This window comes from Pavona decussata, unplaced genomic scaffold (assembly GCF_977016875.1).
Source record: "Pavona decussata unplaced genomic scaffold, jaPavDecu1.1 SCAFFOLD_114, whole genome shotgun sequence".
Lineage (NCBI taxonomy): Eukaryota > Metazoa > Cnidaria > Anthozoa > Scleractinia > Agariciidae > Pavona > Pavona decussata.
The window spans coordinates 3900001-3914942 of NW_028145528.1; the positions used below are offsets into that span (position 1 = coordinate 3900001).

The 14942-nt window shown below is 38.6% G+C and overlaps 2 protein-coding genes across 2 annotated transcripts in view; both read right to left on the bottom strand.

Moving 5' to 3' along the window:
• Positions 1–11920, bottom strand: part of LOC146470295 (cGMP-dependent protein kinase 1-like) — a 21139-nt gene extending 9219 nt beyond the window's left edge. Inside the window, exons 1-7 of the mRNA XM_085122368.1 lie at positions 11174–11920; positions 3197–3363; positions 2525–2638; positions 1957–2059; positions 1297–1360; positions 886–963; positions 1–95 (exon numbers count right to left, since the gene is read on the bottom strand). Of these exons, the coding sequence (XP_084978494.1) occupies positions 1–95; positions 886–963; positions 1297–1360; positions 1957–2059; positions 2525–2638; positions 3197–3363; positions 11174–11601 (1049 nt within the window). The 5' untranslated portion in view covers positions 11602–11920. The remainder of the gene's footprint in view (positions 96–885; positions 964–1296; positions 1361–1956; positions 2060–2524; positions 2639–3196; positions 3364–11173) is intronic.
• Positions 1–14942, bottom strand: part of LOC146470290 (translocator protein-like) — a 117454-nt gene that overhangs the window by 52775 nt on the left and 49737 nt on the right. The gene's annotated exons all lie outside the window — the stretch shown is intronic.

A 14942-nucleotide genomic window follows, 5' to 3' on the forward strand; every position in this document is an offset into this window, starting at 1 on the left:
CTCAAAAGAGATTTCTCGCCAAAATAATCTCCTCTTTGAAGTCTTCTGATTTCCTGTGGCTCATCATGCCCAGCAACTCTTTGGGTGACAATCACCTGACGGAAGGCAAAACCAAACTTTTACTACCGAACAGTCTGACCCCGTAGGGTAGAACGGGAACCTCTGTTCGCAGTGCGGGAAGGAGAAAACTACTGAGTCATCCCTACTCTCCTCCCAGCCCCAGAAAAGGTTGGGAGGGACAGGGGAGGGAGAATTCCTCAAAAGTGAGCTAAACAAAGTTGTCTTTAGCTCCAATTACAGCCTTGATATCAGTTTATTTTATTTTGGAAGGCCCATCGCCCAAATGACACTTAATCTTTGAACAAGAAGTTCCGCTATAACTGGGCAAGCTCATCCTTCTTTTCACACCTTTGTAGGTGTGAAATGCAAATTTAGACGCCGTTCAGTCGTGGCAAGTCAGGTGGACACGAGCGTCTTCTGAAAAAATATGCCTCAAAATTTCACCACAGCAATATAAGACATCGGTTTCTTAAATCGGTTAACAGGGTTTTTCCCGCAGCCAATTTTATCAATAAGGGTCGTAGAAAAAGACGCATGTTGTTTGTCAAGTTCTTTGCGCTGTAATAGTCGATTGTCAACTGAAGGTGAGAATAGCAACGCCAGGCCCCTTTTATACCGGAATTTTCCTGTTCAAAAGGAATAACAGGCTACATATGAAATTTGTTTCTGCCATTCCCTGGCCTTTTACTTTGCGGCCCTCCAAGGCGAACAACTCTCTAAGATAGATATGATATTCCTGGCTCAGTCCTTAACTTCACCTTCGACAGGCGGACTGTTGAGGCAGGTGCTTAGTGTGAAATACTGAAACAAAACCAGGAAACATACCGATCCCTTATTGATAATGTAAAACGTATCTCCTCTCTCTCCTTCGCGAATTATGTAGTCTTCACCATGATAATAATCCTAAAGGCCAAAACGATGAAGGAAAATAAACACATTTGTTAGAGTTTTAAGAAGCAGTAGGACAGCCACAGCAAGAATGGACCATGTTCCGGTTTATAGACTGGTTGATAGGTATATATTTCCTCGTGGAAATTCAAAGGGAAAAAAATAATGAGCGTCTTTAAAATCAGATATAGCCTTACATTAAAGCCTTAGATTAAGATTACGATCTTGCCTAGGTTTAAAGGTTTTAAGTTGGTTTTAACTGCATTGTATCACAAAGGCCTGGTTTTCGAATCTGTTTTAATTGTTTTCCTTGTTGTTGTTTTTTTTAAAAATAACTGTTTGCATCACCTCTTCTAGAACATCTCCGAGCTTGGCAAATTCTTGGTCCGACAAATTCTTCAAGAGAGGAACACTAAAAACAAAAAATAAAGAAAAAGATAAGACGCTTATAGACTTACGAACGAAATAGATAATTTATAAACGTAGCTTGTACTCGAAGGCCTTAAAGTAATTTAGGGTAAGCTGGTATCTATATCATCGACAAAATAATAATAGCAAGGAATCTACTTTTTTCACAACACTTTCAGCCAAACATCAGCAACACCACTGCCAATCGCGACTTGACATACACACGTTTGTCCAAGCTTGACACTGGTTACTGTTTCTCCTTCTAGGTTTCAGCTCTGATCGGTCAGTTCACTACGTTATTATAAGCGCTAGTTACGAATTGCCAGATTGAGTATTTTCTTTGGTTTTCGGTTTAGAAGAAGGCCAATTTCCCACCGTTGGAAACCATAAGACGAAACCTGGGTTCTATGAGACGAAAGGTCCGGTGAAGATAGGGTTAAATTTGGCGACCTAATTAGGGGGTGGAGATAATCATGGGGTTTTCAATTCTGAGTTCGATTATTGTAAGACTGTACAACTACAATCTGGTAACAGCTTTGAAAGTACCCACGTGTGACGTATTACCGGAAAGGGTGGTAAAATAAACATGGTTGAATTTACCTTTTAAGGAATGCGATATGTTCCGCTTGTCTCATCATTCCAGTTCTCATCATGATCATCTGAAAAACGCTGCGATCGATAATCCATAGCTTGGCAGTAATGGCTATGGCTAGAAAAAAAAAAAATGCAAAGATGATGATTTTGACTTTTCAAACTTACTCTGATAAGCATACTTCCTCGTTGAACTGGGATTATTATCAACCGAACAATTAGCCTGTGTAGCAGTTGTTTCCGTTTCCTTCAAGCCAAGCGGGGTAAGCGCGCGAGGGCATTGGGCAAAAAGGAGCAAAAAAAGCCCTTTTTGCCCAATGACCTCGCGCGCGTGCCCTGCTTGGCTTGAAGGAAACGGAAACGACTGCTACGCAGGCTATCGAACAATCCTACTGTCAGCCAAGCAGAATGGGGAGGGGGAGGGGGGGGGGGATTTTGGGAAAATACGTATTAGAAGTTGCAAAGCTTGTTAGCCAAGACGAACAAGGATATCCCTAATCGCATGATTTGCCTAACGCAAAGCATTGTGAAACTCCGGATCCGTTAGCGTTGTAGAATAGGATGGTTTGTTCAGTACCTTTCACTGTCGCCGTTCGTTTACAGTTGTACAAGATTGCCAACTCTCCAAACACAGTTCCTCCGTTCATTTCTCCTAACACTTCACCGTCTTTTGTCACTTCAAGGCGACCCTCTGAAACAAGACAAATTATCCAGAAATTAATCCACATTAAATCCAAAAATTGTCATACGGCCACTTTGGTGCATTAATCAGTTTCGTAAACGAATTGAGTAACGCTTGTTTCCGATAAGGTGGCTGAGCTTTCCTGGATTAATGTTAAGCCAATATAAAGTTATCCAGTCCCATTCTATGTAGCCGTGAAAGCATTGTGTGTATGGAGGTAACGTAAAAGTAATGCTCAACAACCAAAAGAAAATGTTGAAAGGATTGACCCCTGGCATTTTGGAAGGAGACGAAGGCGTAACCATTGAAGGTTACCACAACCACAACATGATTTACAAAAGTGCTTTTACATTTGAGTTTTAATAAATGGCAACATCGGTTTTCAAATGCTTCTTCCAATGTTGGGCGTATCAAAATAAACGCTCCATACAATTAGCATAGTGACAGATAATAAACTGGTCCAAGTGCGCTTCCATTCATTTTCTTTGGCAATTAAACTAAGGTCCTTTTAATTACACAGTCTCGTGCGAAGGCTGCTATCATTCAAGGTCCAATTCAAATGCCTACCTGCGATGACGTAGAGTGCGTGGCCGATATCTCCCTCCTTGACTATGATATCTGACTTGTTGTAGCTCTTGGGGTACATGGAGTCGACGATCTCTCGTACTTGAGCGGAGTCTAAGTTCTTCAAGAAATCGTTCTCGTTGATGGCGTCCTTAATGAGCTGCTTCGATCTGAGAAAACAAACAGACAAAATCTTCAGCTTAATTGTTAACTAGGGCACAGGCCCGCTCACTTCTAGTGAACAAGATGAAAACTTCGGGTAACCTTTAATCGGGATTAGCATTAAACCTTTGAATAAGGCTGGGCCCAGTTGCTCGAAGCATGGTTAGCGCTAACCCGGGTTTCAGTACCATGACAACCTATAGGTTTTAATACCTATTAACCAATGGTTAGCGCTAACCATGCTTCGAGCAACTTAGCCCTGGGCTGAGTTGCTCGAAGCATGGTTAGTGCTAACCATTGGTTAAAGTGCCACTACGACGAAAATTTTTACTTCTATTTTTGCCCTTTTCGAGTTCCAATCCATTTAATGAGTTCATAATTTCAAAAATAGCTATTAATTAGCTTTATACAAGCTTACTGATCCTGGGAATACGTGGCCGAAAACCGTCGAAAACCCGTCCGCCATTACTCCGACGGCAAAGTGACGCCCCTGGTGATTCTAAAATGCGGTTGCTTGTATGAGATCTTTGTGTGACGTCATACGCGCATCGTTCCTTGCAAGAACTCAGTAAACCTTAGTAATCGTAAGTCCTAAAGTAAGTGAATAGGCAAGATTATTTGTAAGATTCACCATCCAATTTGGTGAAAAGCGATCTAAAGGACAATTTTACCGAATATCTTGGATTATAATTTCTTTGGCGGTGGATTTGGAGTCGTATGACTGCAAAGAATACGCTTCGAAGACACGCGAACAGCTCACTCAAGCCTGGGATTTACATGTAAAGCCGAAGAAGAAACGAATTTACTCCGGCATTTACTCAGCAACTGTATTGGAGGTAGACATATGGTTATTTAATATTCTGGATATGTTTTCTATTTGGGATTAGTAAACAGAACCTAATCACTATTCGCAGAAGCACTTGAGCAACAAATTATTGAATAGGATGGATAACTCCAAACCAATACATGTTGATGTTCGCAAGTATCAATCAAAGCTGCATAATGAGTCAAGAAAAAAAGAACTATTAACCTCGTTTTTTTTATAGTTCAATAAAGCTTTGACAAAACTAAAATGATGTATAATTAACTTCAGTTGAAAAGTCGGTAGCTATAACTGTAATCTACAGAATATTTGCAATATTACAATACTACAGGGCTGTAATCTACCAGGTATTACCTGGTTAGATCCCTTCCTCATTCTACAACAACTTTCAAGCAGTAAATGAAGGAATCATGAGGGACCTAATATTTTAAAGCCACAGTCCAAGTAACATTAACAATAAATTGTTGTAAGGCCCTCAAATGCAGCTGGAAAACTAAAGATTAATAAGAGAGTTTAGGAAGACAGCTAAGGAGGAAACCTTAGTAGGCTTGCATCATATCTCACCCATTTTTGTTATTTCAATAATGTTTGTTCCTTGGTCAATGAGGATGTGTGAATCTGAGTGAAACAAGCAAACCAGCCTCTGGATCTCATTTAAAACTGGCACTATAATTGTAATCATTTTACATGTTGAGTGTGAAGAGCCAGCATAACACTGTGCTGTTAGTAACAGTATTGTGTATTTTCCCACAAAATCACACAATGTTCACAGACATAAAATTGAAATATTATAGTTATTAAAGAATGACCATCCTTTCCACAGATATACCTTAATTATTCTTGGAGATTCAACTAGAAATGAGATTTCATGTCTTTTTTCTTTGGTGTTTTGAATTAAGAGCCAAAATACTTTAACCTAAATTTTCCCACAAACCACAGCTTATTTTTTGTTTTTGTTCAGCGACATGGACTTCATTTTAATTTTTTTTTCTATCTTGTAATTTTTATCTTACATGACCCTACACAAACATTTTCATGCTTTATACTAGCCCTTATACTATGTGTTTTTTTTTATCTATTCTGTTTAGCTTTTTCCTTCTGTCAAATAGCCCTGGCTTTCTTATGTTGGATGTTGATATCTGTGGGTTTTTACTTTGGCCTTCAGAAAATAACCAGAACCAAGAACAGGGCCAGCTTTAAATATCAAAGCCATTTTTATGCCAATAATACCACATATTTTACTTTATTTCATTTTATTATTATTATTTTATTTATTTATTATTTTTTTTTTGGGGGGGGGGGGGGAGGTGGGTCTTTTTTGTTTTGCTTTTGTTGTTGCTGTTATGACATAACACTCAAATCTCCCTCACTGTGAATAAGCCAACAAAATAATTGGCCATCAGTAAACAATTTCCATAATCCCTTCACTGTTTATGTTAATGTGCTTGACCTATATCCAGGAGATTTTTTTGAAGACTCCCCTATCAGCTATGTTGGCAGTTTCTAGGATCAAATTTAAAGGTACGCCTTTTGCTGTGGCCCTCTCTGATAACCATATTCAACAATGAGAATACTCAGAGCACAAGAATGCATGCCATGATCCCACTGGCCAAAAACCTTCCCTGTATAAAGATAAGTTTACCCTTGAAGTCAGAGGGCAGTCTTGCTGTCTACTCTCACCATGCCTGCAGCATTGTGGTTCTTGATGACATGGGTATGACAACAACTTTTAAAAAAACCACACACACACAGTTTGCATGCATTACCAGTACCTACTTGTCATATTGATATGATATCAATGCTAAATATTGCAAAAATTTGCTGGGGGTTCTCCTCCTCTCCCTTCCATTTATAAATTTGCACATTATGTACAATGTAAACCTTAGTGTTAAGATCCTGGCCCATTCCTCTGGACAAGGTATCTTCTGTAACTGTGAAAAATGCCTTCATGCTTCCCTAAACTAACCCTAATGATACAGATCCCTATATTTTAAGGTTCAGGAAGTGTCGTTGACAGATCTAAACTAAAAGCTAAGTGAGATTTACCATGGCATTGTTTACCATGGGTAGTCCTATTTACCATGGTGTGCTTAGGTGACCTTGTTGATGCCTTTGTACTGTCTCTGGTATATACCAAAACAGTGCAATACTTTTGTTAGAAATTTATTATGTTGTACAAAAAATGCTATAAAATTGGCTGTTCATATAACAGACTTTGCCAAGAAAACAAAAGAAGGCACAAATACAAAATTAATAATTCAAACACAAACATGAAATTTACCAAGCACTGGTAGTTTTTCACACTCTTTAGAATAGGGTATTGGACAAAATACTCTCTCATAATTTTGTCAGTTTGGTTCATTTGTTCTCTTTAGTACAAACTTATATGGTTTAAATTGTAGATATTATCTTGACTTGTCCCAGAAGATAACTTTCATGCATAATATTCACTGCAAGTCTGCACAAAGGTGCAGTCAAAGCATATTTACAAGTAATGTTTAAAAAAATTGCTCAATAATAGTATTATAATTAGTTAACAACACAGTTCCCTCTTGACTCACAGTAATCGGTGATGGTTACATTAGATAATTTTGCAAGTTGGAGTGTCAGCAGGTTCACATCAGCTGGAAAGTTGCCTGCAAGTTGCCTTCATGTGATTGTTTCAAAATATAGAGATGAAATTTTCATGTCAATGTCACAATCAGTTTAATTACAATTGCTTATTTAATACAGATCGAAAATCTCGCCTTGCTGTGTATTCTACAGTCGGCATACAAGTCTTTCAGAAATGTGTTGGGTGCTTTGTACGAAGAGAGCATTCGAAAAACTCGAGGCAGTTGGTTGTCAATATTATACCACAAGCAATTATTATTATTATTTTTTAATAAAATGGAGTATCTATGCACTTTCATTTTACCAAAGCATGACACTTATAGGAAGTAGACGTAATGAACACTAGACAAACGAAAAATTACAATGAGCTATAAACAAAACATACACACCACCACTCCGCGCCACTTGCTTTCACTGCACGCATTCACGAATCGAAAACAGTTCATTTCCGATCCGTTATCTTGGCCTAATCGTTTCACTTAGTCCCTCGCTTTACCCTAGAAAAGTAAGCATCGAGGCAGTAGCATTGTATGGCAGTCCTTTCGTTTGTGTGTCCTTCGAAGCAGCTGTCGAAGTCGTCGAGAGGATATGTCTTTAGTACTTCGGTGCGATGTACAAAAAAGACGATTTGTCTGAAGAAACGACCCCCTTTTGACGTATTTCAGAACCATAAATGTTCAAACAACCACCATTATGACCCATTGGGTTTCTTTCGGGTGCCCACAGTACGTGTGCGTTGTAGAGACGGCCCTTGAGCCACTAAAATAAAAAGAAGTGGCTTCTTTCAGCGAGATCGAACATTCGAAAGCAGGCCATGTTGTTGTGCGCGTATGACGTCATATTCCTGTCGGTGCAACTAGATCCAGCTCTCTATGTAGTTCACGGCCATTTGTCGTTCGAGTAATGGCGGCACAGCGAAGCTGAACTTCGCGTTTAAAATAACTGGTCTTCCCGTTGGAATTTCGATGTAAAATTTGGCGTGGTAAGTATTTATCACTTATACTTTCCAAAGCTGAAGAAAAAAAGGGATGCAAAATTTTGATCGTAGTGGCACTTTAAGAGGTATTAAAACCTATAGGTTGTCATGGTATTTAACCCGGGTTAGCGCTAACTATGCTTCGAGCAACTGGGCCCTGAACGCCAACCCCCGATCGTAAAAAGTTAACCGAAAGTTTTATTTCGCTAGTTAAAAATGTTTTTAAAAGCTAATTTTACGCTAATAGTAACGAGAAGTCTTATAAAGACAAAAATCTTTTTGAAGAATGTTTATTGATACGTAATTAAACCCGAATCAAAGTTCCAGGATTAGCTTAATCAGGCCTGGAACAACTGGACCCAATTGTTCAAGGCCCCATTAAGCGATTCCTGGGTTAACGTAAACTTAGATTCGAGTTAATTAGTAATCAATAAAGATTCTTCCAAAAGATTTTCGGCCCTCCCTTTTGACTTAGACTTTTCTTTACCATTTTAGCTCAAAATTATCTTTTAAAAAAACGCTTTTAATGAGCAAAATGAAAATCGTGGATCAGCGTTAATCGACTTTCGAACAACCCGGCCTAGATGAAGGGCCCTAAAGGTAGTTACAAACCACAGACGATTTGCTGAAAGAAAATCTGGCGAGCACGATCGTTTAATATGTGGACAGTTTGTTGGTCTCCAAAGTATCAGTTTAATTCAGTGTTTTGACTCTTGTTTAAGAGGATGCTTCAAACCGCAAGTCATCAGCAGTGTTTTCATGTATTTGTCCTTTATAGCAATGCCAATTCCAGAGCTTCTCTTCATATTCCGGTCGTTTACCACATAATTATTTTCCTATGATCACAAAAAGTATGAATCTCTCTTAAAACTGTTTTTCGCCCTTCGCCATCATGATATTCCCGCTATCCTAAGGCTTATTTACACGCACCGCTTTCTGCCCGCGACCCGATAAGTAGGTTTAATCGCATGGGCCAATTTTAATACACGTTATAATTTGTGTGGCCGATTTTTTTTCTGTTGGTCTACCGCATCATTGGTAAGAATCTGCCTGATTCAAAAAATCTGTAGCATTGCCATAGAGTTTTATACATCAGGCCGATTTTTGTCCGCTCACCGCATTTTCTTTGTCAAAATGGGCTAGATCGGCCAGATTAATAAGAAAGTGTAAATTAGTCTTTACCTTGAAAAATTTCGTTACTGTCATGACGAGAATTAAGCATATCTTAGGCTCCATTCACACAAGTAAAACATGTTTAATCAAACCTGCAGGTTTAGCAAAGTGAAAATTGTTAACACAAAGCTGAACCATTGGCTTTGACATAAGATTCAGGTAAACTTGAACTTGTCTTATGCTTTCATTAGTGATCAATCTCAGATTTAGTGTAGTCCACAAAAATCCGAAGCTTTTATGAAGGAAGCAATTTTAAACCGTGCTTGACTAAACAGCTTTTAAACGTGTTTAAGCCTTGACCAGTGAGAATGAAGATTTCTGCTATACGATCTACGCGAAAACGCGAGTAAAACATTATCACCAAGCGATTACTGTATCTCCGATCAAATACACTTGGCGTAACAGGCTATCCACCCGACTGAAAACAAAATGACATTCAACATCGTGATTTGAAAAGGAAACGCTCAGTGCCGTAGTTATCGAAATTTGTTTTGGTAACTGTTTTTGTACATGGAGACAAAATGTTTCCCAAGTTACCTGGATAATATATACTAAAAAGATGCTGACCATTCTCGATCTTTTAGCTTATTTCGTGTTATGCATGCAAGTTTTGATGATTTGGAGGAACATCAACATGACATCCTTTAGTGGATGTTTCCCACATCTGAGTACTCACTGTTTCCTCACATTAACGGACGGTAGTACGTGGTTTTGAAAAGGTTCGCGAGTGGCCAGTGTATCGTCTTTTGCTTATCCATCCCGTCGTTAAAACAAAACGGAAAACCGCTTGAAGTTTCTGTTTGATTTTATACATCCAGTTTCGTTTTATCTGATTGCCAATCGATTGTTTGAAATTTTGGAGGAACTAAAAGTACAAAGTAATTTAGCCTGCGAGCAAGCTCTCTGTAAGGTCAGCTGCGAAAGGATTAAAGATGAGCGAAGCGAGCCGCGCGAGGATTAATCCTCTAACCTAACAGAGAGCTTGCTCGCACGGCTAAAAGCAATTAGTTTCTTGAAACATACAGTTTGTATCATAAAATTAAAAACGGAATTGAATTGAATTTAAAGGTCGACAGAATGTTCTACATTATCAGCGATTTTGGATTATTTAACTGTCTTTTAAAAAATGAACCTGTAACCAGGTGGATTCATGATAAAAAATAAAACGTCACCCTAGTTAAAAAACATATGTAAAATTAAATGTTTAAAATCCCAACGTTTCGGCGAAAACTTCAGCCTTCATCAGGGCCGGGAAGTGTTAAGAATTTGCATTTACCTGTCGTGTTGACAACTAAGATTTCATCACAAGAACAGGAAAATGGAAGTTTATTGTCCGTTGCTAATGGCTTGTTTGTTTTTGGAAGGACCCGGCGCATAGATACTTCTTGGTGTAAAACAAAAGGAATGTCCATACAGGTCAGATTGTATTCTTTTCGCGATAAACTGTGAATTTTCAAAGGGCAATATGAAGTCGCTTGTTGCTGATGGTCGATTAAATGGGGTCATAAAACTCTTTGTTCCAGCAGTCATGTCAAAATCAAAGTCAACTTGGTCATAGTGCTACTTGACGACGAATTAAAACAAAACCAACAAGGACTGCCGTAGGAATGCTTAAATATCGGGGCAGCGCGTTGGTGTGAACATTAAGGTTAAATGAAGAGTGTCGCCGATGGCATTAGCAGAGAAAATCAGAAGCAGGCTGTTTAGCAAATACTGTTTTGAATAATTCGTTCGTAATCTTCTTTATTTGAAATTGTCTGTTACGAATATTTTGGGAACATTAAGTGCATAGTTTGGTCACTAAGACGTTCATTAAATGAGAGAGTTTGCAATCACTACATCTGTTGTAGGTTGGAATTAAAGGTAATCTCGAGAAAAGAAAAAAGAAAAAAAAAAGAAGAAAGAAATATTAACCAAATAGCAAACACAAAATAACACGGGGTGACAGGATATCCAAAGCTAAAATATTTATCGGTTTACTCAAATTGGACAGAATTAACCAAATATAAACGTTTCAACGAATTTGTCTTAATTGCCGCGGTTTAAGTATAGCTTTCGATCACTTCTTCAATGATTACACTATTTCAAAGTTTGCCGTCTAGCGAGACGAAATTTCTTATTCAATTTGAGTCTAAAGAAGTGTGAAAAACAAACATTAAAGTAAATGAAATATATTACACCGGATGATTAATGACCCGAGATTCGCTGACAACAAGGATAACACAACCCTCACCTGAAATCTTTTGGATGGCGTTCGAGTTCCTTCTTCGTGTCCTCTTGTGCTTTCGAACTACTCTCCCCGCTTACAGCCATCCGTTTCTCCTTTCGGCTTGTTTTTGTGCCTTTTACAGTTCCAGAGTTGCCTACCATTCCGCGATCCTCTTGAACGGTGGATAAAATACTGGTCTTGTTAGCGGTTTGCTGCACGACGCATTTCAGCTCGTGAATTTCCTTCCTCAACTTAGTCATCTCGACGTCTCTTTCTTCGATGATCCGCTGCTTGTGTTGTAACTCAGCATCTTTTCGCAGCAAAAACTCGTCTTTCTCTTTGAGTTCCCGTTTGAGTTGAGTTGTACTGGTTTTGATACTTGGGTGGTGCTGTAATTTGCCATTTTGTTCGGTGTTCCCATGCGGATTGTTCAAACTCGCTGCGGTCCCCATGATCAGCAATGCTCAATCAATTCATCTCCTCCTGCTTCGATCCACATTCGCTCGGCTCCGTGATGGGTCGGTCCATTTGATTTCACTTTCCGGCTTCATTTTAAAGCCTTCTCGCTCCTGTACGCCAATGAATTACTCGCCTTTATTATGCAAATGTCAAATTACAGTAATTGAAGTAAAGAGTGACAGGTATACAGGAAATAGGTCTCGGTGACTGTGTAAACTGCTACTCCAAAGTACCCAACCAACAATTCATTTGCGTCCTTTACAAACTGGTTTCGAGTTGTCTTTCTAGACTGCTCGGCAAAGTAATTATGCCATCAATGAGGGGCAAACAAACGCTCGAGTCTACAGTTTGTCGGTATTTACATTTAAAATTTAGAATGGTTGATTCCCTATTTTTATTTCTTTTTTTTTTTTTTTCATTAGGCAGGACGTCAACTTTACTCACTTATTTTAGACTGGCCAACGGGTAACAGTCGCTTATATTGGCGCGCCAATCAAACATCAAAAGGAAAGAAGAATTGCCGGTTAGTACAAGAGTTTGCCTGTCTTTGTATTCAGTTTTTTTATGGCAAAATTTGCATAACGCAAAACGTATGGGGTTCAAAAGTAACCCCTGTTGCGACATAGCTGTTCTGTAATAAAGATTGTAATCTGACTGCGCAGCGTTGTTAATAAATGTGAATTTAAAATATTATAAAATTGACGCTGTAAGAGAGTTTAAACCGACGTTTCGGCAAGCAATGCTGCCTTCTTCAGGGTACAAAACTATTCCGTCATATAGCTGTTCTATAGCTGACTTGCCGCTAGAAGTAATGACGCAAATGATAGATCAAATTGGAAGGATTTGAGTTAATATTCTCTGATCTATCGTTTGTTCTGTGAGTTTTTTTGTAACTAACTTGAGCAGTTCTGATTTTCTGAATCATGGACAGTCACCTCCACAGCCCCATTCTATAGGCAAACTTTGGAGTAATTCCTATTTCTGCAGAGCTTGGAACTCACTTTGACCTAATGTCGACAAATTCAAACCTGTGTTCATTCTTAACAAAACCGGGAAGACCGAATTCTGAGAGTGGAAGCAGATCTGAATGTAGACATTCTCAAAGTCCGTTTTCGTGGGAGTCCAGTCAGGCGGAAAAGGGACTTTTCTCAACTGCAGCGCACCATTATTAAACGACCAGATTTAGGGTTAGGGTTATGTAGGTGACTATGAATTACTTGTTCTGACAATTGTTTTTCCAGCTTGGACACCGCCTCCACTCCCTTTCAGTTCGAAATCAAGGAGGCGCTGCATGTTCATTAGGAAAAACCCTCACTCATTAGGGAAAATTTTCATGTCAATCTTTCACTGGGTATTTAGTTTTGTCTGTCTACTCAGTATACATTTTCTATTCCGTTCCTTTATTATCGTCACACCGTCATTAGCCATTGATAATTTTTTAATTTTCTTGTCACGTAATTAACTTATCTGCTCTACATTTTCTGTCACGTGGTAATTAGCTTTATTCTTAAACCTATTGTATCCTTCTTCCATTTATATCACACCTCCTAATGAATTCTGTTACTTGCACTGAACATGCATGAAGTTTCATCCGAAACATGTATACATAAAATAAGTCGTGACCTTCTCGAAAATTTAAGTTTCAGACATCACTTTATACTGTGCGTTAAATGTCTCGATCCTTCTTGTAAAGACTCCATTCTACTTTGCTTTCATTAATAAGTGTGGTTGGAGCTTCCCTGTATTTTGTTTTGAATGCCTAATTATTGGTGAACAAGTTATAGTTGTTTCCTTGACTTTATTATAGGTTACCATAGCAACAGTATAACATGTCAAAAACAACCCTAAAAACGGCTCCTTGAGTCCCATATTTTACTTTCAAATTTCAATCAGCATGCCAAGACCAACGTTTTGCAAAGTTTCAAAAAAAATTGTAAGGAGGAGTTCAACGCCACCTTAAAATTTCGAAAATTTAAGGTGGCTCTGAGCCACTGCCTGTATTTTTTTTGTTAACTTTGCAAAAGCAAAAATTGGGGGTAGCGGTGCATTTTCTAAGAGATAATTAAGCAACATTAACTTTAAAAATTTACTAAATACAAAGCAAAATGCGTCGTTACCCTCAATTTTCGTTTTGGATACAAATAACCCTAACTATCGAAGATGTGCTTTTCCCGCGTAGTTATAAACCGCGCAAAAATACCTTTGTGTTACAGTCGACTCCCGATAACTCGAACCTTCAAGGGAAATTGAAAACGGTTCGAGTTTTCGGGAGTTCGAGTTATCGAGGGTAAAACTATATAGAAAATGACCTGAAGGAAAAGGAAAATTGGTTCGAGTTAGCGCGAGGATTGAGTTAGCGAGGGTTCGAGTCATCGGGAGTCGACTGTATATAGAAAATGACCCGAAGTGAAATGAAAATTGGTTCGAGATAGCGCGAGGTTTGAGTTAGCGAGGGTTTGAGTTATCGGGAGTTGACTGTAGTTGGCGCCGCCCATAGGAAACCCGAATCCCGAGATGCGCAGAACGTACGCGCAGTAACAGAAGGAGGTACCGTCCTTTATGTGATTGGCCAGCCTAATGAACGCGCGAGGACTGGGATAAAGCAGCACAGGAACTAGGAATGTTTTTGGCCGGATGAAAGGGAGGCGATTAGCTATCGTTCTGCCTACTGAACTGCATTCAGTCAGAAACTCACGTCAGTCATTTCTGAGTAATTTAAACCGAACATGGAACATTCATAAAATAAAGATAAGATTATTTTCAGTATATTTTAATAGCATTTACAATTGTACATCTACCAATAAATCCTTTACATAACCAACAAAAGCTGACACATAATTCTACTGGCCAACCAGGCCTTGCTATTTGATAACAATTAAAGAAGCATAAAATGCTAAACCATTTCTCCACTGAATTTTAAGTTTTTTTGTCGGTACAGTGGTCACAAGTTCACACCCGACAGTCGACTTCGCTAGTAAACAGACGCGTGCCAGGTATTTGCTATTTCCCAGCGCTCTGAATCAATAAAAATCACTTCACAATATCTAATCAGTAAATGAAAAGAATCTGCAAAAAGACCAACTGAAGGCCTAACGAAAGAAATTGCACGAGGCTGCACTTTGTACAAAGAAGGAAGTTTTATTAGGAGTACCAATAAGACCCTCCGTAAAAATCTTTGAAAGAGCATATTTCGTGTTCCAACTTTAATATCTGGGGAAAAATTCACTATTCACAACGTTTTCTTCAATAAAAAAGAAATTTACATCACTGTTAGTCTGACACGAACAAAATTGTACAGAAATGGACGAAAAAAAATAATTTGATTCATTTAATT